At 40.3% G+C, this 14,149-nt stretch overlaps 1 protein-coding gene across 5 annotated transcripts in view; it reads left to right on the top strand.

Annotated features, from left to right (window-relative positions):
• The window catches only part of Nompc (no mechanoreceptor potential C), an 84,043-nt gene that overhangs the window by 65,019 nt on the left and 4,875 nt on the right, over positions 1–14,149 (top strand). For 2 of the 5 annotated variants that reach the window (XM_083053541.1, XM_083053540.1), the window contains 12 exons: positions 1,624–1,725; positions 2,036–2,152; positions 3,060–3,260; positions 4,454–4,837; positions 5,096–5,416; positions 5,702–6,929; positions 7,239–7,414; positions 7,692–8,120; positions 9,157–10,186; positions 10,960–11,073; positions 12,882–13,149; positions 13,453–14,004. In XM_083053541.1, the coding sequence (XP_082909667.1) occupies positions 1,624–1,725; positions 2,036–2,152; positions 3,060–3,260; positions 4,454–4,837; positions 5,096–5,416; positions 5,702–6,929; positions 7,239–7,414; positions 7,692–8,120; positions 9,157–10,186; positions 10,960–11,073; positions 12,882–13,149; positions 13,453–13,918 (4,836 nt within the window). In that variant the 3' untranslated portion in view covers positions 13,919–14,004. Of the gene's footprint in view, positions 1–1,623; positions 1,726–2,035; positions 2,153–3,059; positions 3,261–4,453; positions 4,838–5,095; positions 5,417–5,701; positions 6,930–7,238; positions 7,415–7,691; positions 8,121–9,156; positions 10,187–10,959; positions 11,074–12,881; positions 13,150–13,452; positions 14,005–14,149 lie in introns of those variants that run through there. The other 3 variants (XR_014426761.1, XM_083053543.1, XM_083053542.1) reach the window with 2 other exon arrangements.

Here is a 14,149-nt window from a genome sequence, read left to right as displayed (position 1 = left end):
AGAAAAGAACATGTTAATCGAGGAAGACATGAATTTTTCGAAAAATACTCCATCTGAAAAGGAAACATTTGATTCATTGTCGTTTGTTTATTCATTGCCGTCGCGATAAGTCTTCGTGCTTGAATTACGTGGCACTGGCACGTAATAGCCGCGAAGGTGACGCGTGCCACGAAACATGTACAGCTAATGATCAGGCGATTTGTGCTAAGTCAAGTCACTCGAAGGGGTTGGAAACAAGTGGAGGGAATGATTGCGTGAAGGAGGGCCAAGGTTAAGGAGCTTACGCCTACTGACCGAATACGGACAAAACGGGTACTCGTAATAAGGGAATAAGAAGTACTCATAGTTTTTTCCGGTGATTCATTTCCCGCAACTTTTAGAAGTTACATTAAGCCTTATACCTTATATGTTAATTACCTTATATGATAATTAACCCTTTATCAGACGTGAAAACCATTGTAATTAAACGTAACATTAATCTTCTGACGTATAAGACTTTTCGAAATCAATATTACAAGTCCTTCCGGTGATATTTTCAATGACTTTCAGAAGGTTACACTAAGCGCGCTATATAATTGACCCTCTGTCAGGCACAAAAAAAACCCATTGCAGTTAAAATCTGTGATGACTAGCGAAAGTTCCAACTTTAATCTATTCTAAGAATCGGACTGCTTTTTCGTTGAAGTTGATAGGCGGCTGACTGACCTACTTATATACCTTTACACGAGTACCCGTCTTGTCCATTTGGTCAGTAAACACAAGTCCCTTAACCTTGGCTTTTCTTCACGCAATTCTCTCGACTTGCTTTTCCTCTCTCTTATCTCCTCGAGTGACTTGACTTAACACATATTGCGGCCTGATTATTAATTATAGACATTTTGTCACGCATCATCGCACAGCTATCAATTACTTTATTTAAAATCTCCATTAAGAATTTATGCCGATATAATGTGTATTGTCTTTAATTATTTATTTATACAGATGAAATCCTACTATAATCGTATTATAAACTCATTATACAAATATAAAAAATTAATATTTCACCAACATAATTGACATTATTACTTGCGTTATGTCACAATACATGTTACAAACGTTTTGAAAAAGAAAAATAAAGGTAGAAACGAGCATTGACTATATTATCATTATGCAAACATATGCAAGATGTTACGTATTCGCTACTATCGATTTACTGTCTACCACTCCCACGATGATTCTGATATAATTTTCGAATAGCATGCTAATACATGATACGCATGATTGAAAGTCTGAAATCTATCATTAAATACTAGCTCGAATTTGCGGGTGCGGCAGAGCAAAATTTTTATGGCTTTCATTATTCTATTTTCATAAAAGTTTGTTTATTATCTTCCTGGGTCAACCGAAATGATTGCTGATAATCATATCGTTCTTCTCAAATATCGCTTTCTCTCACAAATACTTAAAAGAATCGGTGAAGTTGAACGATTAATTGTGCAACTAATTAAAAATGCTATTTTGCTTTTCGAGAAAGAAAATAAAGTTATATTAATTTTATAATTAACCAGTTTATGTGTAAGATTTTCTGATAGATAGATATAAAGACTTTCTGGAATGTAAGATATTTTATCACACTTTCTGCAGGATAATTACAATGCTCTCCATATCGCTGCTATGTATTCGAGGGAGGATGTCGTTAAATTGTTGCTGTCCAAGAGAGGTGTTGATCCTTACGCCACGGGAGGGGTACGAATATTCATTCTTGTAATTTTAAAAAAAATATGAGAGATCCATTGCAACGATTATCTTATACAAATATCATATTGAAAGAGATTATTCTGTAGAATAAATTCACTTCCAATAATTGCACAAGATTTAATCTTTGTATTTTATTTCTTTAGATACAGAAATAGCAAGAAAAATACCATGACTATTTTATTTGGACTCCAGTTAAATGTCAGAATAACCATTATACAATTATCACGCGAATTCTATGACGAAGTTTTCCTCATATGAATTATCGGTAATTTTTTAAAACATTTACATATTTACATAGCCAAGACAGCAAACAGCTGTTCATCTGGTGGCATCAAGGCAAACGGGTACCGCGACGTCGATTCTACGAGCTTTATTAGGCACTGCCGGACGAGACATCAGGCTAAAGGTCGACGGGGTAAGTGCAACAATATTATTTCACAAACTTGCGCAACATACATAGGACGAGCAATAAAGCTCGCCGATTAAATGTAATCTCGCTTCTCGAAGGGTCCGAAAACTGTCGTTAAGTCGATCATCTCGGTCAGGACGAATTTTTATAATCGTGCGACACTACGGTAAATTTGCATTGGCCCCAAAACTTCAAATCGAACGAAGATAGAGGTTTTTCTGCAATAAACCGCGGCACGATGCTCCCATTTCGCGTCCGCGTTTCTCGCGTGACAGGTGCCGCGAGCCGAGAGATCGCTACCTGGTACCGAACGGCGCCATAACTCTTCTCCAGTTTGCTTTTTCCACCCTGCCTCCTTCTCTGTCTTTCTCTCTGTCATACACCCTTGTCGCGATAGTACGACGCCACCGATCCGGAGGCGTCGACGAATGCCGACAGTCACGGCGATCCTCGCCGTCTGCAGGAAAAAAACAATAGCCATGATGTATCGAGACGAGATGCGCATATTTAGATATGTGTGCTTCGGACAAACACGAAAAATGTTCGTGTCACCTGTCACGATAGTACCTGTCGAAAGAGATTTCTTATATGAGAGATTGATAGCAATATCTTTTATGACGCCTTTTCCCTTATAACAGTTATAATAAGTTTTTCTATATAAATGACATAAATTGATAATATTTATAAAATTGAAAATAGATGGTAAAATAAAATATTATTCTTTGAATTTCTTAGAAGTAGTAATTACTATGTAAGTTATCTCAAATATAAAAATAAATTAAAACCTGTTTTTCTTTTTACATTTACGTCATTTTTTTCCGTCTTACATTACACTATATTGAATACCTTTCTTTTCACAGAAGAAAATATTTTACTCTCAGTAATTCTTTTCAAATCTCGTTTCTCGCCGCAGAAAGGAAAAATACCTCTTTTGCTAGCAGTCGAAGCTGGCAATCAATCGATGTGCCGGGAACTTTTGTCACAGCAAGCGCCTGATCAGCTGAGGGCCACCACGCCAGCAGGTGATTCTGCGTTGCATTTGGCCGCTAGAAGAAGAGACATCGACATGGTGCGGATCCTGGTAGATTACGGCGCGCCTGTCGACATGCAAAATGTACGTTAAATTACATTCATTAAAGCACGAAGATCCTAAATGAAGCGCAAAATTAAACCGGTAATCAATTCGTGTCGTTTAAACTTTGACGATTACATAAGTAATAAGTACTTTCAGTACTTCTAAGTTTGCAAATTATAGGCTGCAAGGCGAACTTTTTACCGGTTTTTAACAAACTATTATATACGCAATGTTCTTAATCATTTTTTTTTCAACACTATCTCAGTTGGAAAGAATTCTTCCTTCCATTTTTTTTTTTCGTATTAATAGATAATTTCAAGAATTTTGGATATATATAACGAGATATTTTTATTATCTAATTATCTAATTCAAATTTGATAAAATCAACAGAAGTTTGATACAAGATTTACGAGCAGATTTACAAGGAAGCTATAAGTTAAACACAAAGCATCAAGTATACCGCAGCTATCTATTCTAAGTTAAGCTTAACGCTACATGCAAATTGAGTACAAAACTTGGCGAGATCGATCATACACGATATAGGAATGACTTACAAATTGCTGCAAACATCGTTAAAGAGAACAGCGAGATTATGTACCTACATGAGTAATAATTGAGAACAAAACAGTTTCGTAAAATTTACGAAAAAATTCTAAATGTTATTTTTACTGTAATAGCATTCACCTTACAAAATTATTTTATGATCTTTAACCTTTCCTTTGCTGACGCGTAATAATGTGTTCAGCAATGCAAAGGTCTTAAGGTCTTAATTGTGTCACAAAAAAAATTGCGGATACGTGTATGAGGGCATGCATGCGTAATGAGATTAACCGCATTGCGTCGAGCAAGGATAATATTGTAGGCAGGATTAAACTTTCAGTCAACGACGATACGTATTAAGAGAAGCTACTGGCATTAGGTGCTCATAGAAATATCGCATTTTTATATTCTTACATACAAAACAATGAATAATATTAAGAAACAAGATAAAATGATTAAAATCATTAAAATGAAAATTAATTATTATTAGTAACTTGTCTCATTAAATATATATTTTTTATTTATATCTAGTGCAAAGTATACAAGGGTGAAAATTTTTCTAATTTCTTTTTAGATCAAATATAAACTCAGGTCTCCATATGCAGTCTTTTATAGAGTTACGTGTAACGCAATGTTAAATAATGCATATATAATTCTATTTGAGAAATATCAGCGTGCACCATTTATTTCAGGGTGATGGACAAACCGCGTTACATATAGCGAGCGCCGAAGGTGACGAAACTTTGGTGAAATATTTTTACGGTGTCAGAGCCTCCGCGTCGATCACCGATCATCAGGATCGAACTCCGATGCATCTGGCCGCAGAGAACGGCCACGCTTCCATCATCGAACTGCTGGCTGATAAATTCAAAGCGAGTATCTTCGAAAGAACGAAAGACGGTTCGACTCTGATGCATATAGCATCGCTGAACGGGCACTCGGAATGTGCCACTATGCTCTTCAAGAAGGGCGTCTATCTGCATATGCCAAACAAACGAGGCGCTAGATCCATTCATACAGCCGCGAGATACGGTCACGTGGGTATTATTAGCACTTTGCTGCAACGTGGAGAGAAGGTAAGTTTCCTGTCATCAATCCTGTAATGAAATTTATATGTAAAACTCATTTTCTCTCGAATACATGGATATCATCCATGTATTTCTTAATCTTATATATTTACTATTATAATATTAAAATTATTAGAATTTTGTTGGAGAATATTCATTCCAAATTCGTCGAGAAATTTGATTTAGTATAATTTAAAATACTTTCTCTCAATTCAAACATCAAATTTCATTTTACATTTTTCATTTTTTTCGCGTTTTGCTAAACAGGTGGACGCGATAACTAACGATAATTATACGGCGCTCCATATAGCCGTGGAAAGTGCCAAACCGGCTGTCGTGGAGACACTTTTAGGATACGGTGCAGAAGTGCACGTGAGGGGTGGAAAACTTCGGGAAACTCCGCTTCACATAGCCGCCAGGGTGCTCGACGGTGACAGATGTGCTCTGATGTTATTGAAATCCGGAGCAGGACCCAATTTGACAACTGACGACGGGCAAACACCTGTCCACGTAGCAGCCAGTTATGGGAATTTAGTGACGCTTCTTCTGCTTCTCGACGACGGCGGAGATCCGATGTTTAAGTCGAAAGTACGTCGACAAAACAAGAGTCAAGATCTCTAATTTCTAAATGCATTTGTTTTATGCTTAATGTTACGATAATTAAACAATTGAATAATTAAGCATCCTGTGCAACGAAAAATAATAATTTATATTAATGTAAATAATTTATACTATTTTTCACTATTTTTCAAAGATATCTCTCAATGTCAAAATATACGATAAATTTTTTGACGTTTAATAACTGTTGAATAACTTATTTCTATTATATGTATATTATATTATATTTATTATATACTCTTATTTTCTTCGCAGAATGGAGAGACGCCCTTGCATTTAGCCTGCAGGGGCTGCCGAGCGGATGTGGTTCGGCACTTGATAGAGTTTGTAAAGGAGAAGAAGGGTCCGGAAGTGGCGACCGCCTACGTGAACAGTCAAACTAACGACGGTGCCAGCGCTCTTCATTACGCCGCTCAGATCGAACCCTCGGAGGTCATAGTCCCCGGTGATGATCGAGCCGTCGTACGCGCCCTTCTCGACAGCAACGCGGACGTCTCGCTGCAAACCAAACAGGCTCAGGAAACGGCATTCCATCACTGTGCTCTCGCGGGCAACAACGAGATTCTGGAAGAGATGATAAGCCGGATGTCGGCCACAGATGTGCAAAAGGCTTTGAACCGGCAGAACGCCGTGGGTTGGACGCCGTTGCTGATCGCTTCCAATCGAGGCCATATGGAACTGGTGACGACTCTTCTCGCCAATCACGGCAGAGTTGACGTGTTCGATCTCGAGGGTAGATCCGCTCTGCATTTAGCCGCCGAGCACGGCTACTTGCAAGTGTGCGACGCGCTACTGGCAAACAAAGCTTTCATAAATTCTAAGTCTCGCGTGGGAAGAACCGCCCTACATCTGGCCGCCATGAACGGTTACACGCATCTCGTTCGTTTTCTCATCCAGGATCACGGCGCTGCGATAGACGTGCTCACCCTCAGGAAACAGACTCCCCTACATCTGGCGGCGGGAGCCGGTCAGTTGGAAGTCTGCAAGCTTTTACTGGAACTCGGTGCCAATATAGACGCCACGGACGACCAGGGACAGAAGCCGATCCACGCCGCGGCTATGAACAACTTTGCCGAAGTGGTGCAACTCTTTCTGCAGAGGCATCCCAGTCTCGTGATGGCCTGTACCAAGGATGGCAATACTTGCGCCCACATCGCCGCGATGCAAGGCAGCGTCCGAGTGATCGAGGAACTGATGAAATTTGATAGACAGGGCGTGATAACTGCCAGAAATAAATTGACGGACGCGACACCGTTGCAGCTGGCAGCGGAAGGCGGACACGCCGAGGTGGTGAAGGTCTTAGTTAGAGCCGGAGCGTCCTGCTCCGACGAGAATCGCGCGGGTTTCACTGCAGTTCATCTGGCAGCTGAATACGGTCATGGCCAGGTACTCGAAGTGATGAGATCATCGCAGTCTCTTAGGATAGTTAGCAAGAAGCTCGGCGTTACGGCGCTTCACGTTGCTGCTTACTTCGGGCAAGCTGGTGAGTAAAAATAAGACAATAATAATATCACGCTTATTTATAGTTACTAATATTAACTACATTATTAATATATCGATTAATATTGATGTACGTTAATGACGACAAATTAAGTTATTAAATTAAATTAATTACATTTAATTGGAATAATTTTGGTTATATATATTCTTTATATAACTTTGCTAAAAAGATAATGAGATTTTAAAAGCTAAACGAATTTACGCTACTGCGAATATATTTTATGCAAAATTTCCACATGCTTTTATAAGTAGCGAATAAATCATTAACAAATATATTCTTAATTGATTCTAGATACGGTTAGAGAATTACTAACTCATATACCTGGAACTGTGAAATCTGATCCACCTACCGGAGGCTCTCTGGTAGGAGAATTGGGAGCAGAATCCGGCATGACTCCTCTTCATCTCGCTGCTTATTCTGGAAACGAGAACGTCGTGCGACTTCTTCTCAATTCTGCCGGAGTTCAGGTAATTCGATAAAACTTTCGATCAATTATGAATCATTTTTGTCACATTATGTTTTATAGAAGTTTAATTGATTAACTTTAATTAATATAATCTTAGTTTATGCATCACTCATTGTCAAATAAAAAAATCTAAATGATATATTCTTTAGCCAAACAAATTTAAGAGTTTAATGCTACAACGATTCAATCACTATTTTTTGTTTGGATCTGTGCGAATATAGAAAAATTAATTTTAAAATTAAAAATATTAAACTTACATGAGCTTTAAAAACTTAAAGGTAGATGCAGCGACGACGGAAAACGGATGGAACCCCTTGCATCTGGCCTGTTTCGGCGGTCATATAACTGTCGTGGGCCTATTGTTAAGCAGATCGGCGGAGCTGCTGCACAGCGCGGATCGTTACGGCAAAACTGGATTACACATCGCGGCGACCCACGGTCACTATCAAATGGTGGAGGTTCTCTTGGGCCAGGGAGCGGAAATAAACGCGACCGACAAGAACGGCTGGACACCGCTACATTGCGCAGCACGCGCCGGTCATCTGGACGTCGTCAAATTGCTCGTAGCGGGCGGTGCATCTCCGAAAACCGAGACAAATCTTGGCTGCGCTCCGATCTGGTTTGCAGCATCCGAGGGTCACAACGATGTACTCAAGTATCTCATGGAGAAAGAGCACGATACGTATGCCCTGATGGATGATAGAAGGGTAAGATGATTGTAATCGATAAACAGAATAACTTGGAAACTCTGAAAAAAAAGAGGAAATTTCTCAAACGTCAGAATTTTGGAAATTTTCTTGAGTAGTTACGAATATTATATTTTATATCTTATAATATGATGTGAGCGTAAAATTACGTAAAATATAACTGCTTTTAATTTTGTTATATTAAATAATAACATAAATTATTACATAAAATTATTTAAATTTTTTTAAATTTTTGTTGATGAAAAGGTTTCTATTATAAATATCATGATGTAATTAAAAGACGTTCTGAATATCACGGTTTAATTAAAAAACGTACAATAATATCGTAAATTCAGTATTGTGGTAGAATTATTAGAAGGTAGATACTTTAAAATCCTCAAAACGTGTAGTAGCATTTCGTGGAATCAAGAGATGCACGACATTTAGAAAGTTTACTAATTTTCTCAGACAAAGTCGGCAAATCGAACTAATAAATTTGAACTTTAATGTTAGATACGCACGCGAGGTGTAGTGTAGTTACTTCGGCTTCGTGATCGAAAATTTATTGATAATATACGCGTTCAGCTCAAATAATTTTAAAACAAGTATCACTATCGCATAAAATCCCACAGTTGTATCGTTGCAAAAAACTTTACCAATACGATAAATCAAGCTTCATGATAATTAGAGGACTGTGAATCTAAGACTAGAATTATCACATCCATAAAACATGATGTCTATCTAAATTTATTGATCGCAATTTAAAATGGAGCAGAAAATCTGAAGATTCAATTGTAAGATAGTGTAAAAAATTTAGAACGTCATGATGTAATTATTACGTGATTTAGAACAAAAAATAAAAATTTGAAATTTGTATAATTTAATATAAAAATAATAATCTAACTATAAAATATTTGGATATAAATAAAATGCATGATAAAATTCGTTTCATCAATTAATAATTATTACAGCGATATCAAGAACATAACATTGTAGAAACCTTCCTTTCTTTCGTTCAAATCAATTTTTTAATTCAAACAAACTGTTACATTTACAGTTTGTCTACAACATGATGGTCTGCAGCAAGAGTCACAACAACAAGCCGATAGAAGAATTTGTTTTGGTGTCACCTGCACCAGTGGACACGGCGGCCAAGCTGTCTAATATTTATATGAAGCTCTCCGAGAAGGAAAAGGAACGCGCCAAGGATCTGATCGCGGCCGGGAAACAGTGCGAGGCGATGGCGACCGAGTTGCTTGCTCTGGCAGCGGGTGCCGATTCGGCCGGGAGGATCTTGACGTCGATGGATCGCCGAAACGTCGAGTTCCTGGACGTGCTGATCGAGAACGAGCAAAAGGAGGTAATCGCGCACACGGTGGTGCAGCGTTACCTGCAGGAACTTTGGCAGGGTAGCTTGAACTGGAACGCCTTCCGGACGATTCTGCTATTCATCGCCTTCATCATCTGCCCGCCCGTCTGGGTAGTATTCGCTCTTCCGCTCGGGCACAAGTATAATAACGTGCCCATCATCAAGTTCATGTCTTATCTCACATCGCACATCTATCTGATGATCTTGCTGCTGCTGGTCGGCATCACGCCGATTTATCCAGTGGTGAGGGCGAACTTGATACCGTACTGGTACGAGTGGTTTCTGCTGGTGATGCTATCAGGCCTGTTGCTGTTCGAGCTGACGAATCCTAGCGACAAGAGCGGTCTGGGCTGGATCAAGCTGGCAGTACTGCTCTTCGGTATATTTGGCGTGGCGTTTCACCTGATGGGATTCGTAATCGTCGAGAAACAGTACTGGCCGACTCTGCTCTACCTGAGAAATCAGCTTTTTGCCCTCAGTTTCCTTTTAGCTTGCGTGCAGATACTGGACTTTCTGTCGTTCCATCACTTGTTCGGACCCTGGGCGATCATTATCGGTAATCTCATGAAGGATCTCGCGAGGTTTCTCGCGGTGTTGGCCATCTTCGTCTTCGGTTTCTCCATGCACTTCGTCGCGCTCAACCAGGCATTCAAGAACTATCAGTCGCCGCAGGAGGCCCGCGCGGAGGAAAGAAAATCGAAGAAGCCGTTCCACGATGGTAAGTTCGAGATTCGAACTTTCTATATTTTCCCTTCTTCAATCGATCTCTTGTTTTACTGTATAATTTGACGCCAATCCAGGGCTGATGGCGCAATTAATTGATTTTTTACAGCTCCCTCCATTTATAAAAGATATAATATATAAATGCGCGCACATATATACTGTAGATACCGTAGATACATCATGTAGATACCTACGTAGGGCTAGATCTTAGATTGGCAATCGCTTCGACGCGGTACTGGTTCTATGAACAGGATGTAGACAGTGCTTTCGCCCACGCAGGTGCTAATTCGCGTGGATACCTATAAATAACGACACAGTTTCCTTTATATATTCCCTTTGCATAAATTGGTAAAACCGCGTTCCTTTCACATTTTCATTGTCAGTTTATATATAGTTTTTATATCGAATTGTAAAACTGTATATAATCTCAATGTATTTAGATTTCGATGTTACAAATGCATGTAACGTTGAAATCTAAAGTGCGGAAATTCTGCGGAAATTTTGCAAGTTTCGGTGACTAGTTTATATCAGCTTGCAAAGCAAAAATGTATTTCCCTTGCCTGTCCACCCCCAAAAAATATTCCCCATTCTTCCGCGAAATTTACTCCCGTCTGAAAAAGTTTCATTGATGCTGTGATCAATTCGCGCGATAGATATTTTTTATAATTATTATTTCTCGAAATTCCAAAGCAAGTCTGTTTTATATCGATCATACTCAGAGACATGCGGAACAATACGAAATCATAATCGAATGAATTACAATGATAGATATGTTGGCCAATGTTACGGAATGGATGATGGAGACGCCACCAACGGCGCCTCCTCGTCACTACGGCCGCTACAGGAAAAAGAATGAGTGTTGTGACGATAACGACAGAGATAGTAAGTTTTGCTGGTTGAGAAAAGATTAATCAGAAGCAACCGAGCGGAAAGCGAACTAAACAACAATCGCACACGCGAAACTGAATGCAGGACACGATCCATCTCGGTGTCGTCTCGTCTGCATCGTGCATCGTGCATCGTGCATTTGGCCAGTGTGTGTGCGTGTGTATGTTGTCTGCTGAGACTGCTGCCTGATATGATGAAAAAAAGAACAAAGGAAACAGAAAAGATACGCAACGAATATCATTCCTCGTTCGATGTCATTCATCTCGTATGCTGCGATTCGGAAGCGACACTAAAAATATGAAGAAAGAGAATAATCGATGAAGTTCGTTAATATCTAATTATAATAAAGATGATGTTATTCACACACACACATATATTGCAAAAATCATTAATTAATTATTTAAATTATAAGATTAAAAATTTTTTTGATATTTTTTGAAAAATATATTTTCTTGGTTCAGATCTGGATTACGTGACTGCGTCGCAGCGTAACGAATGAATACCTTATATTGATCTTAGACAACGTTCTGTCTATGCAATTGATTAGATATCGATTAGCATTATTGGTCGGAGCATATGTGCTCGTGTTTTCTTTCACAGCCTCTGTTCGTGTGCATCCCCATGTCTCGCTGTACGTATATGTTTATATATATGTACATACATGAACGCACACATATGTGTACATGTACGTGTGTGTTTTTATGTATCTGTATATTACCTATATTTATTTAGAAGGTTACTAGAACCTTCTATGCTAGTGAACGCCGATGTTGTCTCAATTCATGAATGATGTGCATCAATCGCACGCGTTTTATGTGTGATTTTCAAGATCGATCTTTATGGACTGTTTCATCCGTTTCACAAAGACTTGCCCGTGTTTGCGTTTCTTTTTTATTTTTTTTCAAACCAGATCGTTACAAGGTAGCCTTTCGAGCAAGAAAAGATTTTTCCCTCCCTCTCCCGTGTCCTTGCATGCAAGCAACATTTATACGCGATATACATCGCGTCCGCCTTTGAAGATTCGCGTAAGCCAGACATGCAAGGGGGAGGCGAGCTGCATGCCGCATTTTTTTTTATCCACTACAAACATGTGCGGTATATTTCAAAATCTCCACCCGCGTCCTCCCTCTCTCATTCAGCACGGTATACGCACGATTGTACGATAAAACGCCGATCGTTCGACCACTGGCTGCCTCGAGAAAGAAGCGCATCGATAAATGCATCTCTTTCCATAAATTTAGCAAGACACTGGATCCTGGTCACGCGTTCTGAAACGCGCATAAAAAATTTCATCGTTTACGAGTAGATCAATAGAAAAGAAAAAAAAAAAAAAAAAAAACAGAAATATGAGTCACGCGAAGCGATTACATCCGAATCGGATGTAAAAGCAAGACGAATTCGAGCGACGAAATCTGAAGAGAGATCGAGTGGCAGTACGTACTCGACGATGAACGCAATCTGCAATGAGAAATTGTCATGGCATGCATCCGGCGCTGCATTAGTCCGCAGCTGCAGCTGCAGAGCATGGCCAGAGTTTATATAAAAAGATGCATGAGCATGTTCGTTCCTCCGTTTGCTCGTTTGTTCGCTCGCTCGCTCGCTCGATCGTTCGTTATTATACGTTATGGAACCTCACACGTGTGCATTCATATATGTTATAAAATAGCGAGTACCCACTACCCACCAGTAGTAGCCAGAATCTGTATAATGGCACGAATGGCAATGAGCTAAAAGAGAAAGGAAGAGCTCTTAGAGCTACCGAGAAACATCTTGTGTGTGTTGTGTGTGCCTCGTAATTCCAGTAAAGATGAATCCAATACTCGCCTTCGAGTATCTGTTCTTCGCCGTCTTTGGACAAACGACCCACGGCGAGTTGAAGGTCGAGCACAATCAGCCGCAGTGGACCTCGGTCCTCTTCAAGCTGACCTTCGGCGTGTACATGTTGGTCTCGGTAGTGGTGTTGATTAATCTGCTGATCGCCATGATGAGCGACACGTATCAACGGATACAGGCGCAGTCGGACATTGAGTGGAAATATGGACTCAGTAAACTGATCCGTAACATGCACAGGTAAGCCCGCGATCTTTTAAGACCCGAATTAAGCGCGCGATAAGCATATGGATAACTGGGCGCTGATTAAAAATAGCATATCGAATTATCTCTTATCCCATTAAAAATAAAGTAACGTTATCTCTCGCGACTCGCATTTCTCGTTCATTCGCGCGTCCGACAAGACACGAACACCGTTCGCCTTTACATAATGTACAATACAACTTTCGTACGGTCTCGACGCGGTCCCTTAAGTAGCTCTCGCTGTTAAGCATACGGGGTTAACGGAGCACTCCGTGTAGGAAACGCGATTGCGTGTTGCAGAACTACCACAGCTCCGTCCCCGTTAAACTTGTTCACCACCTGGATGGTGTACTTCATCAAGCTATGCAAGCAGCGCGCCGCTAAACGTAAACGACCGTCGTTGGTGCACATGATGGGGCTGCAACACGCCAGCCGTTTATCGCCCAGATCGAAGATGGGCGCAAAATGGTTGGCGAAAGTTAAGAAAGGTCAGGTCCGTCCGAAGGACAGCGTGACCCTCTCCGTGATGCACCTCAGCCCGCTAGGTAGCCAGCTGTCCTTCAACACAGCGACCAGAATAGAAAACGTGGTGGACTGGGACTCGATCAGGAAGAAGTATCTCGCCCTGACTGGCAACGAGCTCGAGAAGGATGAGGCGGAGAAGGAAGAGAAGGGCGACGAGGACGAGAACGAGGACGAGAGAGGGCAGACAGCTTCCAACGCCTCGACGATACCGGCGCCGACGGTTCCGAATCCGTCTACGTAAAGATCGTCATCCACGTCGAGGATGCTGAACGCGAGTCTGCGTGGAAAAAAAAAAACAAAAAAAAAAAACGCAGCAGCGCGAACAAACGAGCGATCAGATACAGTTATGTACTTAACAGACTTAAATACAAAGTGCTCTGTAAAGAAGATACCCTCCACACTCAGGTCACGAACAGTTTTTCTACGTAAAATCGTAAATCGCTACCGCAGACACGAAATCCCCGACGATCGA

This window comes from Prenolepis imparis, unplaced genomic scaffold (genome assembly GCF_030444845.1).
Source record: "Prenolepis imparis isolate NDT839.2.m4 unplaced genomic scaffold, iyPreImpa1.0 SCAF_13, whole genome shotgun sequence".
Taxonomy (NCBI): domain Eukaryota; kingdom Metazoa; phylum Arthropoda; class Insecta; order Hymenoptera; family Formicidae; genus Prenolepis; species Prenolepis imparis.
This window is presented reverse-complemented; position numbering and strand designations above follow the sequence as displayed.